Source organism: Bufo gargarizans, chromosome 11 (assembly GCF_014858855.1).
Source record: "Bufo gargarizans isolate SCDJY-AF-19 chromosome 11, ASM1485885v1, whole genome shotgun sequence".
NCBI lineage: Eukaryota > Metazoa > Chordata > Amphibia > Anura > Bufonidae > Bufo > Bufo gargarizans.
In genome coordinates this window covers 15,773,403-15,787,854 of record NC_058090.1, presented here as the reverse complement: position 1 = coordinate 15,787,854, position 14,452 = coordinate 15,773,403, and the positions used below count along the sequence as shown (strand labels likewise).

At 44.3% G+C, this 14,452-nt stretch overlaps 1 protein-coding gene across 2 annotated transcripts in view; it reads right to left on the bottom strand.

Annotated features, from left to right (window-relative positions):
- Positions 1-14,452, bottom strand: part of LOC122922206 (cholesterol 24-hydroxylase) — a 55,476-nt gene that overhangs the window by 37,793 nt on the left and 3,231 nt on the right. For both annotated transcript variants that reach the window (XM_044272729.1, XM_044272730.1), the window contains exons 2-16: positions 10,495-10,774; positions 10,229-10,306; positions 9,052-9,133; positions 8,776-8,846; positions 8,340-8,426; positions 8,015-8,153; positions 6,137-6,247; positions 5,374-5,530; positions 4,984-5,046; positions 4,641-4,713; positions 4,201-4,285; positions 3,834-3,944; positions 3,281-3,369; positions 1,761-1,827; positions 1,159-1,364 (exon numbers count right to left, since the gene is read on the bottom strand). In XM_044272729.1, coding sequence (XP_044128664.1) covers positions 1,218-1,364; positions 1,761-1,827; positions 3,281-3,369; positions 3,834-3,944; positions 4,201-4,285; positions 4,641-4,713; positions 4,984-5,046; positions 5,374-5,530; positions 6,137-6,247; positions 8,015-8,153; positions 8,340-8,426; positions 8,776-8,846; positions 9,052-9,133; positions 10,229-10,306; positions 10,495-10,625 — 1,491 coding nt within the window. In that variant the 5' untranslated portion in view covers positions 10,626-10,774 and the 3' untranslated portion in view covers positions 1,159-1,217. The remainder of the gene's footprint in view (positions 1-1,158; positions 1,365-1,760; positions 1,828-3,280; positions 3,370-3,833; positions 3,945-4,200; positions 4,286-4,640; positions 4,714-4,983; positions 5,047-5,373; positions 5,531-6,136; positions 6,248-8,014; positions 8,154-8,339; positions 8,427-8,775; positions 8,847-9,051; positions 9,134-10,228; positions 10,307-10,494; positions 10,775-14,452) is intronic.

Sequence of the window (14,452 nt, the reverse complement as noted above, 5' to 3'; positions counted from 1 at the left end):
TAGCGGCAGATTCGGTTTGCCTTCCTATCCCCCGGAAATTACCATGCAGCTTCATATGCATATTGATGGGGAGGTCATGGGAAATAGGTATGTATGCCTAGTTACACTACTCAGCCCAGTAAACCTTCCAGCTACTGGTACAGTGGAGGCTGCTCCTGAACAGTCCGGGGTGACAAAGGGTTAATACTGCCTGCTCATTGGACTGAGACATCAAAGCCCCAGCCGCTAATTCTCTGTAATTGTTTAACTAGCGGCTGTTAGGGAAAAGGTATTACTCCATCACCTAGCAATTAGCTGCAGAGCGCTCCTGGCCGCAGCGGGCTCTGCGGTGCCACCTGACCCGAGGCCGACATTTATTGACCAGGCAAATCGGAGACTTCTGTGTCTTGGTGAAAATTAGAAGAAGTTCTCAGGGCGCAGAACTAAAGCAGGAGAGCACAATACTTAAAGGAACACTCCATAAAAACTCCTGTGCTAGGGCTCATGCACGCTCAGTACAGGCTCCTCGCATATGACTTTATGCCTAGTGCAGGGCCTAAGAGAGGAGAGTATGACAAATGCAAAGACCACCAAAGAGAGAATCCCTGTGTCATGCTCCGCCCCTTTAGGCCCTGCACTAGGATTCATACAATGCCTCAGTTTTGCCTGGAGTGTCCCTTTAAAAGGATTTCCCGAGACTTACATAATGATGAGCTATCCTCTGGATAGGTCATCAGTATCTGATCAGTGGGGGTCTGACACTCGGGACCCCCACAGATCAGCTGTTTGAGAAGGCAGCGGCACTTCTTGCAGCTCACGAAGCACAGCGCCGTACATTGCATAGTGGCCGTGCTTGGTACTGCACCCTGCCCCATAAACTTCTATGGGGCCATGTCACTGGCCTAGGGAAAGCTGCGGGAAGGCCGTGGCTCTACACGAGCGCTGTTGCCTTCTCAAACAGCTGATCGGCGGGGGTCCCGGGTGTCGGACCCCCACCGATCAGATACTGATGACCTATCTATAGAATAGGTCATCGTATATAAGTCTTGGAAAACCCCTTTAAAACATTATACAGAGCATTATACTGGATAATGACGCACTCCACCCTGATAATATATAATTGAGAATTTGTATATTTTTTTTGTACAAAAAAGTTTTAAAACACAATTTTTATATTACCTTTTAAATCAACAATTTGTATCAAAGAAGGAATTGAACAGGTCTCTGTTTTCAGTGCTTTACTGCCTCTCCCTGGCTCTGAGACGACACCTGGCACCCTCCATGGGACGCAGGGTCCCCGTATCCAGGATCTTAAATGTCTGATCCTCCACCAGCTCGAAGTCGAATCTCTGCAGCAGCTTCGCCATCACAACTTTTGCCTCCATCTGCATTGAAGTGTTAAAAATGTCAGACATTTATCTTCATGATCACAGGAACAGACTTCTTCATTACCATTTCCAAGATCTCTGCTTGCGGTCAGTAAATGAGAACATTCTTATTTACTTCCAGAAGCTTAAGAACCACCACAGTCCAAATGCTTCTCACAGCTGAGGGTTTGTTACCATTGTACCCAGTCTACAAAATCCTCTGTGATCTAAATACATCACCAGAAACTCTCTCCTGTCCTGACAATCTGTTACAATGTATCAACGCAGGTAAAAATGTATCAGCCTGGAGCGGATTTCCTTCAAGTGATGCATTTGGAGACATTTTTGAACAAAGGGCAATTTCTTCGAAATCAACAGAATGGGAATCAATGAAACCGAAAACTATCTCTGTACCTGTGAAAATATTTGTCCTATGCAAGAGCGCGATCCGAGGGAAAACGGGAAATAGGTGAAGTACGGTCTGTGAGGAAGAAAAAGGAAAAACCCTTTAGACATTTCATATACAATCCATAGCTTATAGAGGTTCTGCCACGAAAAATATTTTACATATTTCAAACCAGCGCTTGAATCCGAATACTTTTGTGAATGCATGTAATTAAAAATGAAGTATAACTACTGATCTATTCAAAAAACTATCTGTATAGCGCCACCTGCTGTTTTTGTTCTTTTACTTATTTCTTGTCCACCTCATTGAGGTCATACATGCTCAGTTTATCTTCTGTTAGAAGCTTTGGCAGTTACAGGGAAAGGGCTGCAGAAGAAAGACACGTTCCCTGAGCTGCGATAGGGAGAGAGCTGCAGCGGAAAGGACACACCTCCTGAGCTGTAATAGGGAGAGAGCTGCAGCGGAAAGGACACACCTCCTCAGCTGTAATAGGGAGAGAGCTGCAGCGGAAAGGACACACCTCCTGAGCTGTAATAGGGAGAGAGCTGCAGCGGAAAGGACACACCTCCTGAGCTGTAATAGGGAGAGAGCTGCAGCAAAAAGGTCATGCCCCCTGAGCTGCCAGCCTGAAATAAATATAACATAACAATTGGAGCAATGAATGGGGAGATCTGTGGATCCATGTGAGGTCCAGGGCTGGTTCTAGCTTTGTTAGAAAGAAATTATGGTGTACTATATGATTTCGGATTTTCATTTCTTACATCAATTATGTCATAACCCATTTAAAGGGGTTGTCCATTTTCCTAGGATGACTCCCAATGAGATCAGGTTGCAGTGACTTGCTCCCCCTGCAGGAAACTTATACTATTAGGGTACTTTCACACTAGCGTTTTTCTTTTCCGGTATCGAGTTCCGTCCTAGGATTTCAATACCGGGAAAAAACTGATCAGTTTTATCCTAATGCATTCTGAAAGGAGAGAAATCCGTTCAGGATGCATCAGGATGTCTTCATTAAAATTTCCTACCACTTTGCCTCTATAGAGTGTACGTCTTAGGGTACTTTCACAGTAGCGTTTTTCTTTTCCCGCACTGAGTTCCGTCCTAGGGGCTCTATACCGGAAAAGAACTGATCAGTTTTATCCCCATACATTCTGAATGGAGAGCAATCCGTTCAGGATGCATCAGGATGTCTTCAGTTCAGTCACTGTACGGTATTTGGACGGAGAAAATACCGCAGCATGCTGCAGTATTTTCTCCATCCAAAATTCCGGAACACTTGCCGGAATGCCGGTTCCGGCATTATTTACATTGAAATGCATTAATGCTGGATCCGGCCCCAAGTGTTCCGGAAAAAAGGATCCGGTTTTGCGGTTTGCCCATGCACAGACCTTCAAAAATGAGAAAAAGATAAATACCGGATCCGTTATTTTGGTGTCCCCAGAGGTGCTGGAGCCCAAGCGTCTCTGCAATCTGCAAACAGTGTCCCAGTGTCAGTCTGCCCTGTATCTTATATTGACCTATAACTTACTTCGGGGCGTCTCGGCTAAATCGGTCAGGGTCGAAGGTAAGTGGATCTTTGAAGAATTCCTCCAACCTCCCGGTGATATAGGAGTAGACCTAAACAAATGAAGAGGCAAAGAAGTCATCTGCTGTATGTACGAACTGTAAGCTTATATTAAACTTTACCAATTAAGGTCTCGGCTTGCTGTCAGTGAATTGGAACATTTTTGTTTGCAGATCCATAGGCGTGAAACCCTTTTTGGCCAAGTCCTGAATTGATTGCTTTTATTGCAGTGTAGCGGTCGTGGCAACTTTCAGTGAACTACACGCAGTAGCCAGGGGCCATAGCTATAGGGGTGCAGAGAAAGCAGTGGCACCTGGGTCCTGGGGCATAAGGTGGCTCCTCTGGCAGCAGCAGAAATCTGTCTCCTGTCTTGGACTCCATCTGTACTACACAAACCCATCATCAGTGTGAGCTGGACTTGGTAAAAGCAGATTTTCAAGAACAAGAAGGTCCCTATTCACTGACAGCAAGCAAGGATCTTCAGAATAAGACGTGAAGACAATAAAATGCAGAATACCGCCACTGTTGTGTTTTTAGGAATCTTGACACCCCCGACTGTAAAATCATCCTCTAATAATCTGGGGGTTCCTGGGACAGGGGGGTACAGCCTCAGGGTCTCTTTCAGGACCTGGGGAAGACAAATGAAAGTGAAATCCAAAAAGTATCATTCATTCAACGCAACCTAAATAAAATGCTATTATATTTTATGTAGTGGATGTTAATTTGCCTCTTCCATACTGTTTTAGTTAGTGACACACAGCTGTATCTGCGTTACAGTGTGCAAGAAGTAGCTAGTGCAAAATGTGTGGATGCAGCACCACCTGCTGGTGCGATGTGGTACTGCCCCATGTAATGGTAAGACTGCAGGTTATTTCCTTCTTTACCTGGGACAGGTACCGTAATTTAGGAAGGTCGTCAGTCTCAACGTATCGCCTGGAACCAATGACCTCGTCCACTTCAGCCTGGACCCTGCACATGCAAAGAGAAGAATACTGACTGCTATGTGAACAGAGCTCATGGCTTGCTGTGTATATAGGGCATCTGTTCCCCACGTATCATTCCCTGCTTCTTAAAGGAACATTCCAGGAAAAACTGACACACTGTTATATTCAGTTCAGGATTCGAGGGGGTGGAGCATGACACGGATATTCTCTCTTTGCTGTTCCACCCCCTTAGGCCCTGCCCTATGCATAACATAGTCATAGGTTTGCTTTGGCGTGCTCTATCATACTTCGTATCTCTGCATACCCCATCTCTAGCACTGCAGGGGTCGTTCACTACCTCTCACCTCCGTAGTTTCATTTTCAGGTACAGGGTGACTCACTTTTGCAAAATCTCGGGATGCCGGGCCAATTCTTGGACAGCAAATGCTAATTGATTAGCGGTCGTTTCTTGCCCTGAGTGAGAGGACACAGAGACAATGTGAACTATATCATTCACCCCAGGACTCAGTGGCTTTCAGAGAGCTTCTTCTCTAGTGCACTCCCGGACATTACAGGCAGGGAAGTCACAACGACGCTCTTGGTCTGAATGCACAGCGGGAGGACGGGTGGGGGAAGGGAGGGGGGTGAAATCAGGTCTTTAGGGGGTAAGGGTGGTGCCTGGTTTATATTTTGCCCCCTCTCTTGTTGCAAGATATGTCCATACCATAGAATTACTGGACTTACCAGCTATGAAGAACGTGATGAAGTTATCGATTAGGAGCTCGATGTCGCAGTCGTCTTCCAGAGCTGTAAAAATAAAGTGGAGTAGAAATTTAGTGCAGAGGTAAGACAGACTGGCCATGAAAGGGTCAATAACTCATTAGGACATCAGGGGGTCGTTGGATGGAGAAAGATCTCAACAGCAGCACAGAGTATGTCAGAGGAGCAGTGTCCTGGCCTTGCTGTAGATGGAGCCCTATAATCAAGTGATAATGAGGATGTCGTGATGGGATGCGAGCAGGTCACAGTCTGAGAAACACAGAGAGGAGCAAGGTCCCCCGCAGCACAGAGTATTTCAGGAGTGGGCTGTGCTGATTATAAGAAAATAAAATGAAGGGTATGTGACACGCTTACCTCCTCCTTTGAGTATCTGAGTCAGTATATCAGTAGGAACCTCCACACCATCTTGTACCATCTTCTGCCTCCTCTCAATGCATTCCTTCCCCGTCTTACGCAGCAAGCGGATGGAGTCTCGGATTTCTTGGATCACTTTTTTCTTTGAAGGCATAAACTGTCCAGAAAAATATTCTGTTACATCTAAGATTTCCATGACGCAAAGCAGCATACAAAATAAAGGACAGAGAGACTCAGAGATCACCAAAGTGAGAATCCTTATAGCGCCCCCTACAGCCCAGCACTAGACATAACACATCTCCTAGATTTGTCTGGAGTGTTCCTATTCTCATCTGTTATTACAGATAAGATAGGTCATTATGATCACATCAGCAGGGTCCTGGCACCCCACCGATCAGCTGTTTTAGGGAGACGTCGCGCTCACTATAGCTCTGGTGCTCAGCCCAATTCACTTCATTGGGGCCATGTGACCGGCATACGGTGACGTCACATGACCTGGAGAGAGACCACTCACAGAGCGCCGGCCTCTTCTAACAGGTCGGACCCCTGCCGATTTCATACTGATGACCTACCCAGATTCCTTCACTACACATACAGGATCCGATCCTACCCGCTGCAGTGCTACCCACAGATCGGGTGCTGGGCATTTCTTGCATAGACTATCCAGAGGATAGGTCATCAGTACATGTTCCTGGATAACCCCTTTAAGTTCTGAAAAACTTCAATATTGTAACAGAATAACACTATAGAGGAGAATACACACCTGTCCAAGAGGTTCCCTCAACTCGATTAACCCTCTCATAGCCATGAGAATGGCCCTTGGGAATGGTGTCTTGTCGTCATGTAAGGCATTCAGCTCCATGTCAAATGCCACCTGAGGAGTAACAGAGACAACCGCTAACAACAGCTATACGGGAGAAAAAAACATTCCTCCATAGTAGTGGAGCACTATCAATTATATTCCTGTACATAGGAGCAGTATTATAGTAGTTATATTCTTGTACATAGGAGGCAGTATTATAGTAGTTATATTCTTGTACATAGGAGGCAGTATTATAGTAGATATATTCTTGTACATAGGAGCAGTATTATAGTAGTTATATTCTTGTACATAGGAGGCAGTATTATAGTAGTTATATTCTTGTACATAGGAGGCAGTATTATAGTAGTTATATTCTTGTACATAGGAGGCAGTATTATAGTAGATATATTCTTGTACATAGGAGCAGTATTATAGTAGTTATATTCTTGTACATAGGAGGCAGTATTATAGTAGTTATATTCTTGTACATAGGAGGCAGTATTATAGTAGATATATTCTTGTACATAGGAGCAGTATTATAGTAGTTATATTCTTGTACATATGAGCAGTATTATAGTAGTTATATTCTTGTACATAGGAGCAGTATTATAGTAGTTATATTCTTGTACATAGGAGCAGTATTATAGTAGTTATATTCTTGTACATAGGAGGCAGTATTATAGTAGTTATATTCTTGTACACAGGAGCAGTATTATAGTAGTTATATTATTGTACATAGGAGCAGTATTATAGTAGTTACATTCTTGTACATAGGAGCAGTATTATAGTAGTTATATTCTTGTACATAGGAGGCAGTATTATAGTAGTTATATTCTTGTACATAGGAGCAGTATTATAGCAGTTATATTCTTGTACATAGGAGCAGTATTATAGTAGTTATATTCTTGTACATAGGAGCAGTATTATAGTAGTTATATTCTTGTACATAGGAGGCAGTATTATAGTAGCTATATTCTTGTACATAGGAGCAGTATTATAGTAGTTATATTCTTGTATATAGGAGGTAGTATTATAGTAGTTATATTCTTGTACATAGGAGCAGTATTATAGTAGTTATATTCTTGTACATAGGAGCAGTATTATAGCAGTTATATTCATGTACATAGGAGCAGTATTATAGTAGTTATATTCTTGTACATAGGAGGCAGTATTATAGTAGTTATATTCTTGTACATAGGAGCAGTATTATAGTAGTTATATTATTGTACATAGGAACAGTATTATAGTAGTTATATTCTTGTACATAGGAGGCAGTATTATAGTAGATATATTCTTGTACATAGGAGCAGTATTATAGTAGTTATATTCTTGTACATAGGAGGCAGTATTATAGTAGTTATATTCTTGTACATAGGAGGCAGTATTATAGTAGTTATATTCTTGTACATAGGAGGCAGTATTATAGTAGATATATTCTTGTACATAGGAGCAGTATTATAGTAGTTATATTATTGTACATAGGAACAGTATTATAGTAGTTATATTCTTGTACATAGGAGGCAGTATTATAGTAGTTATATTCTTGTACATAGGAGCAGTATTATAGTAGTTATATTCTTGTACATAGGAGCAGTATTATAGTAGTTATATTCTTGTACATAGTAGCAGTATTATAGTAGTTATATTCTTGTACATAGGAGGCAGTATTATAGTAGTTATATTCTTGTACATAGGGGCAGTATTATACTAGTTATATTCAGGTACATAGAGGGCAGTATTATACTAGTTATATTCAGGTACATAGAGGGCAGTATTACAGCAAGTTGCCTCACTACCTGGGAAGAGACTGTAGCTATAGGTTTTGCAGACAGTGTTTACCTTGGCAATCACATCTAGGGTCATTCTATTCAAAAAGTCATGCATTTTAACTTCTGTTTTATTATCTGCCTTTTCATTCAGCTTCTCCATTAGCTCTTCCGCCTTTTCATTGAACGTTCCCATCAACCCCATTAGATACCTGGAAAACAATGTCAACATCAGCAGGGAGTTTGATGGCGGTCCCAAGAAGATCATCTTGGTTTTACTTGCTCTTGATACACGTTCTAATATAAAGCCTGAATTAAGCTGCGTTCACGCGGTGGTTTTGGCTCCTACTGCTCCTTGTTTAGTGGATTACATGTGATCCTGCTTGTATTGCACTTACGGTCTGCTGAAGGCAGGATCCATGATTCTTCGCTGCTTGTGCCAGTGGTCATAATCCCTGTCAGTCAGCAATCCTTTTCCCAAAAATCTAAAATAACAAGAAGGCAAAAAATCTAAAATATTTGGGGCCACATCTATTAGGACCAGCGTTTTAGACGCCGGTCTTAATAAAAGCCCGTAGCTGGCGGAGGATCCGCCGAAGTTATGAAGAGACGCCGGCCTCTCCATATCGTCAGCGCATCCAAAGCAGTCCCATGGAGATGATAAGAGCAGTAGTGCTCACACCCAGTCACCGCTCTGTTCATACCAGGGCACACAGGACCCCAATTCTTCAGATTGGTGGGTGACCTAGCGGTTGGACCTCACCTGTGGAGAGGGGATAACTTAAAATTTTGGCACAACCTGTTTAATAGTGCCTGGACCTCTCTGTCACTTACCTGACTCCAAATAAATTGAAGACTTGATCATAAAATTTGTCTTTTGGGTGTTTGTTGGTCATCAGAAGTTCCTGCAACGAAACACAGACACAATTTCGAAAACAGCGCCACACCATTATGCAGGCTGCATGATGTATTGCAGCTCAAGCTCATTCACTTAAATAGAGTTTAGCTGCAATACCACAAACAACCTCTGGAGAGATGTGGTGCTGTTTCAGAAAGTTCTTGGACAATCCCTTTAATGTTGCCCCCCTTCCCCAGTTTCAACAACCTTACCTTTATTGCTTCAGGGCTGGAAACAATTACAAAGACTTTGTGGAAGCCATTGATACGTACAACTGGGCCGTATTTTTCTGCACTGTACAACAAATCAAGAAGCAGCAAGATGAATTCCTAATAGCATAATAATAAATGGCTTAAAGGGACAGAACTGATATACTGTGTGATGTCTAGTGCAGAATTTGTGGGGGCGGAGCATGACACTGGGATTCTCTCTTTGGATGGATCCTTGTGTCATGCTCCATCCTCTCAGGCCTTGCACTATGCCAGGGATGGCCAACCTAAGGCTCTCCAGCTGTTGCAAAAACTACAACTCCCAGCATGCCCAGACTGCCTACAGCTATCAGCCTACAGCAGGGCATGGTGGGAGTTGTAGTTTTACAACAGCTGGAGAGCCGCAGGTTGGCCATGCATTACCCCTGTTTTCCTTTAAGGGGTTGTCTTAGTTTGGATATTGGGGGCATATTGCTAGGATATGCCCCTAATGTCTGGCAAGTGCGAGTCCGCACCCATCTTTAGAACGGAGCCTGCAAAGTGACAGAGGGTGCACTGCGCATGTGTGGCCACCCTTCATTCAATTATATGGGATCTCTGAAAATAGGCAAGCGATGGCTACTTCCGTAAGCCCCATAGAAGTGATTGGAGTGGAGGGTGCGCTTGCACAGTGCTCTTACCATTAATTTCAAAGGGACTTTCGGCTATTTTCGTTACTCCCATAGAAATGAATGAAAAGTGGCCAAGTATACGCGGTGTGCCATCCTTCACTATGCGGGCTCCCTTCTATGGATAGAACCGCACCTATCAGACATTGGGGGCATATTCTAGCGATATGCCCCCCAATGTCCAACCCCCTTAAAGGGATGGGACCAGCTTAGACGCTGATGGAGGGTGGCTGCACTGGCATGGTGTGCTCTCCTTCACTTTGTGGGGCCCATTCTGGAGATAGGTGCGGGTCTCCTTGGTGTAACCCGCACCTGGCTGACAATGATGGCATATCTTAGCAATATGCCATCAGTGTTTGAGATGAAACAACCTATTTTTGCTATTTCCAGTTTACAGGTTTTGTTTTGTTTTTTTGCCACTTGCAGTACCACTTTTCACCACCGTTCTCTGCATAGACTTCAACATAACAGCGCCCCCATCACTGCTGCTATTAAAGCGATCGTTCACTTACCAGTCTAGGAAATAATCGTAGACCAGTTCATTGTTTTTGGCCAGCTTCATCATTGTGGGAGTATGGCCCATTAAAAAGCTGTGCAATAAAGAAACAAACACATCCAGCATCATATAAAGAGCAAAAAACACATAGAACAATTCAAAAGTGCAGTAAATACAGCATAAAGTGCTTCTTAAAGGGGAACATTTATCCCTGTGGAAAGCGCACAGTGAGGAGTCAGTAAATATACGACCTGTCAGTAAATTTCAAAAAGGTGCCCTCACCTGTCTCTGGGGGGTCCCGGGATGTGGTCGTACTTCATGTGGGTATACTGGATGTAAGCGCAGTAGAGCAGGAGGAAGGCAGCGGCCAGTCCCAGCAGCAGCAGTAGGGCCCATGATATGAGAGTCCACATGGTTAGGGGCCACACAGAGTGTTCTGCTCCTCAGGCCGAGCTCAGGCGTCTGTCTTTTATCTGCTGCACACAGAACATTACGAGGAGGGGGAGGTTCTCCACATCCAGGAAGCGTCAGGAGTCCATAGAGAGAGGGCTGTATATGGAGCCTATAGGGAGAGAGGACAGTATGTGGTTGGTATATGATGCTGCAAGTATGTGCATTGATAGCTTGGGCACTGTGTGGCACATTGATATACTGCATTGGCATTGATATAGTTGCTTTCCTGAGTGCTGTATGGCAGTATTTACATGGGTGCCATGGCATATGGCAAGTAGATATGGCATCATACTTGTGTTCTAGCGACTTTTGTATTAGGCATTATTACAATGGATCCGCAAAAAAAAAACGGATCCGCAAAAAAAAAAAACGGATACCATACGGAACATCATCCGTTTTTTTTTTGCGGATCCACAATTTGCGGACCGCAAAACACATACGGTCGTGTGCATGTAGCCTCACTTGAATGGAGTCCGCGATCCGTCCGTTATGCAAAAAGATAGGAAAAGTTCTATCTTTTTGCGGAACGGAAGCACGGAACACCACCGAAGCACTCCGTAGTGCTTCCGTTCCGTGGTTCCGTTCCGCATCGCATCTCCGGATTTGTGGACCCATTAAAGTGAATGGGCGTATGCGGGCCGCAAAACGGGGGACACACAGTCATGTGCAAGAGGCTTATGCCTCATGCACACGACCGTGCCGTTTTTTGTGGTCTGCAAACCACGGATCCGCAAAAAACGGAAGGCGCCAGTGTTGCCTTCTGCAATTTGCAGAACGGAAGACGGCAATATAAATGCCTATTCTTGTCCGAAAATCGCGGACAAGAATAGGACATGTTATATTTTTTTTGCTGGGCCGCGGAACGGAGCCACGGATGCGAACAGCACACGGAGTGCTGTCCGCATCTTTTGCGGCTCCATTGAAATGAATGGGTCCGCATCTGAGCCTCCAAAACGGCGGCTCGGATGCGGACCCAAACAACGGTCGTGTGCATGAGGCCTTAGGGTGATGTAAAAATGGACTTTGAGCCTCCAGTTTCCTGAGTCACACAGCTTTCTTATCGCTCTCACATGAACATTTCCTTTTATAGCTATGCTCCATATTTTCACCCATAATACACAGTAGATCCCCTGCTACACATATGATATATATTATTCTCCCGACTTTACCTGCAGATCCATTTTTTTCATAAAATAATGCACCCGTCCTCTATACAAGTATGGTCTTTGGATTCAGAGGAGCACAGCTTTGACTATATGGGGCCGCTGTATGACCCATGGCGGTCCCCTTTGTCGATATGAAATGTTCTACGGCTATAAGGGAGTGATTATGGGAGAAGAAATTTTGTGAAGTCCTCATCAGTGATCTAAGTGAAGATTACACCGAGAATCTCCCCAGATTGAGAGGACTGATAGCAGAGAAGAAAAGGTTGCATTTACTGTACGTCTAATGTCCCTTTAAGGTCTTACTTTTGACACTGCACTTCTATGGAATATTGACCATACAAGGCGATACAGTCAGTGATATGACGGCCACACACCTTAAATTCCGGCTTCCCTGCACGAGAGATCAAAAGTCACAGATCTTTTGTAATTACCGATGACAAAACGTTAAGCTTTCATTTCATGTCCATAAAAGTCCCTGCAGCATTTGGCTCATGGCCAGGGCCATACTACCTCTATGAGAGAACCAAGCCCTGACCTAGGGAAGGACACACATACTATTTTATATATATTTATATACATTATTTTTATTTATTTTTAATCTTAAAAATTGCATTATATTTTTTAAATATATTTGTATTATATTTTTAAGTATTTTTTAGGCTACTTTCGCACTTGAGTTGTTTTTTTCCGGTATTGAGATCCGGCAGAGGATCTCAATACTGGACAAAAAAAATTTCCCTTTAGTCCTCATGCATTCTGAATGGAAAGAGATCCGGGGTGGGCTTTAAAAAAAATAAAATCACCTCCATGTGATGTCTCCTCCATTCAAATACACTGCCCCTGCACTAAACTCCCAACAGGACAAGTACAGATGTTAGGTGCGATGTATTTGAATGGAGGAGACATCAAATGGAGGGGATTTACCTGCCATCCTTGAGTGACAGGCCAGCGTTCGTCTTCTCCTGTCGGCCCTGTGTGCTGGGTAAGTCTCGCGCCTGCGCAGTGCCGTTTAACAGCACACAGGGCCGGCAGGAGAAGACGAACGCTGGCCTGTCAATCAAGGATGGCAGGGCATGGAACGAGGTGGGAGGACAGAGCCTCTAGGAGCAGGAGCAACGCCCCGCCCCCCCTGCTCCTAGAGGCTAATTTGCATATTACAAAAGTAGGAATTGTGCCGTAAGGGGGGCATCAATGAACATAACAATAGCAGAGTTGGATTCTGCTGACTAATGTCATCGCTAATGTCAGACAGTTTAAGAGGGTTAATTCTGGTGACAGAAACCCTAATGCTCACAATATCTTGGGCTCATGTTAGAATATGACATCATCTTGTGGATTCTCAGCTTTGCATGTTTGAATGACAAAATCTAGTGTGAGCAGAAGTGTTGTTACAGTGTCTACTTCCCCCAGTGGCATAGCGTTGAGGGGAAGGGGGGGGGGGGGGGGCATTGCCCCGGGCGCACAATTGCAGGGAGTGACAGCAATCGCCTCAGGTGGCGCGGCCCTGGTAACAAGTGGGGGGCGGCCGCAGGGCACAGGGAGATGAGCGCTTCCATTGTGGTAGCGCTCATCTCCATAGTCATCAGTATCACCATCCATCCGTAAGCCGTCTGAGCCGCACAGCGCGGGACACAGGCCGGAAGAGGCCTGCATCGCATCGCTGCCAGCCTGATGGAGGTAAGTATAAGTGTTTATTTTTTTTTTATATGGTACAATACAGGAGAGGAGCGCTGTGGGGGCACTTCTTACTGACACATTATTGGGGGGCATCTATGGGGGCACTATGGGAGCATCTACTGAGGCCACAAGTAAGGGGTATTTTATATGGGGGAAGGGGGGAGAAGAACACTATGGGGGCTTCTACTAAGGCCACAAAGAGGGGTATTTTATATGGGGGGCTCTGTATAGGGGCATTTTATACTGGGACACATTATGGTGGGTACTATGTAGAAGGGGCGAGAGGAGTACTATGGAGTCATCTACTGGGGGCACTAAGAAGGGGTATTTTATATTTGCAAATTATGGAGGACACTGAGGGCATCTACTGGGGCACTATATATGGGGCATTTTATACTGGTACATTATGGAGGGCACTAGGAGGAAGGCGGGAGAGGAGCACTATGGGGGCATTTACTGGGGGCACTATTTAGGGGTATTTTATACTGGCACATTATGGGGGCACTATGGGGACATTAGCTCAACTGGGGGCATTAAAAGGGGGTATTTTTGCACTGGAACATTATAAGGAGAATTATTATTACTGGGGGGCATTATGATGGGCTTTATATACTACTGGGGGTCTATGAAAACATAATTACTAGTATGGGCACTATGGGAGCATTATTACTTCTGGGGCACAGTGGGGACATGTTGGGGGCACTATTACTATCATGTGTGCTCTAGCAGAAAATTATTCCTATTGGTGGGACTTTTGGGAGCACTATTACTGTGGGGGCACCTGGCACAGTATCAGCTTACCACAATTATTTTTGGGGGACGTTATGTTTACACTATAGTGTCAGGGGCACTATTTGCTGGGCGCAGTTATTTTAGGGCACTGTGTGCCAATAATTATTGAAGGCCACTATCTGCATGGCACTACTATTATCAGGGGGTTTATC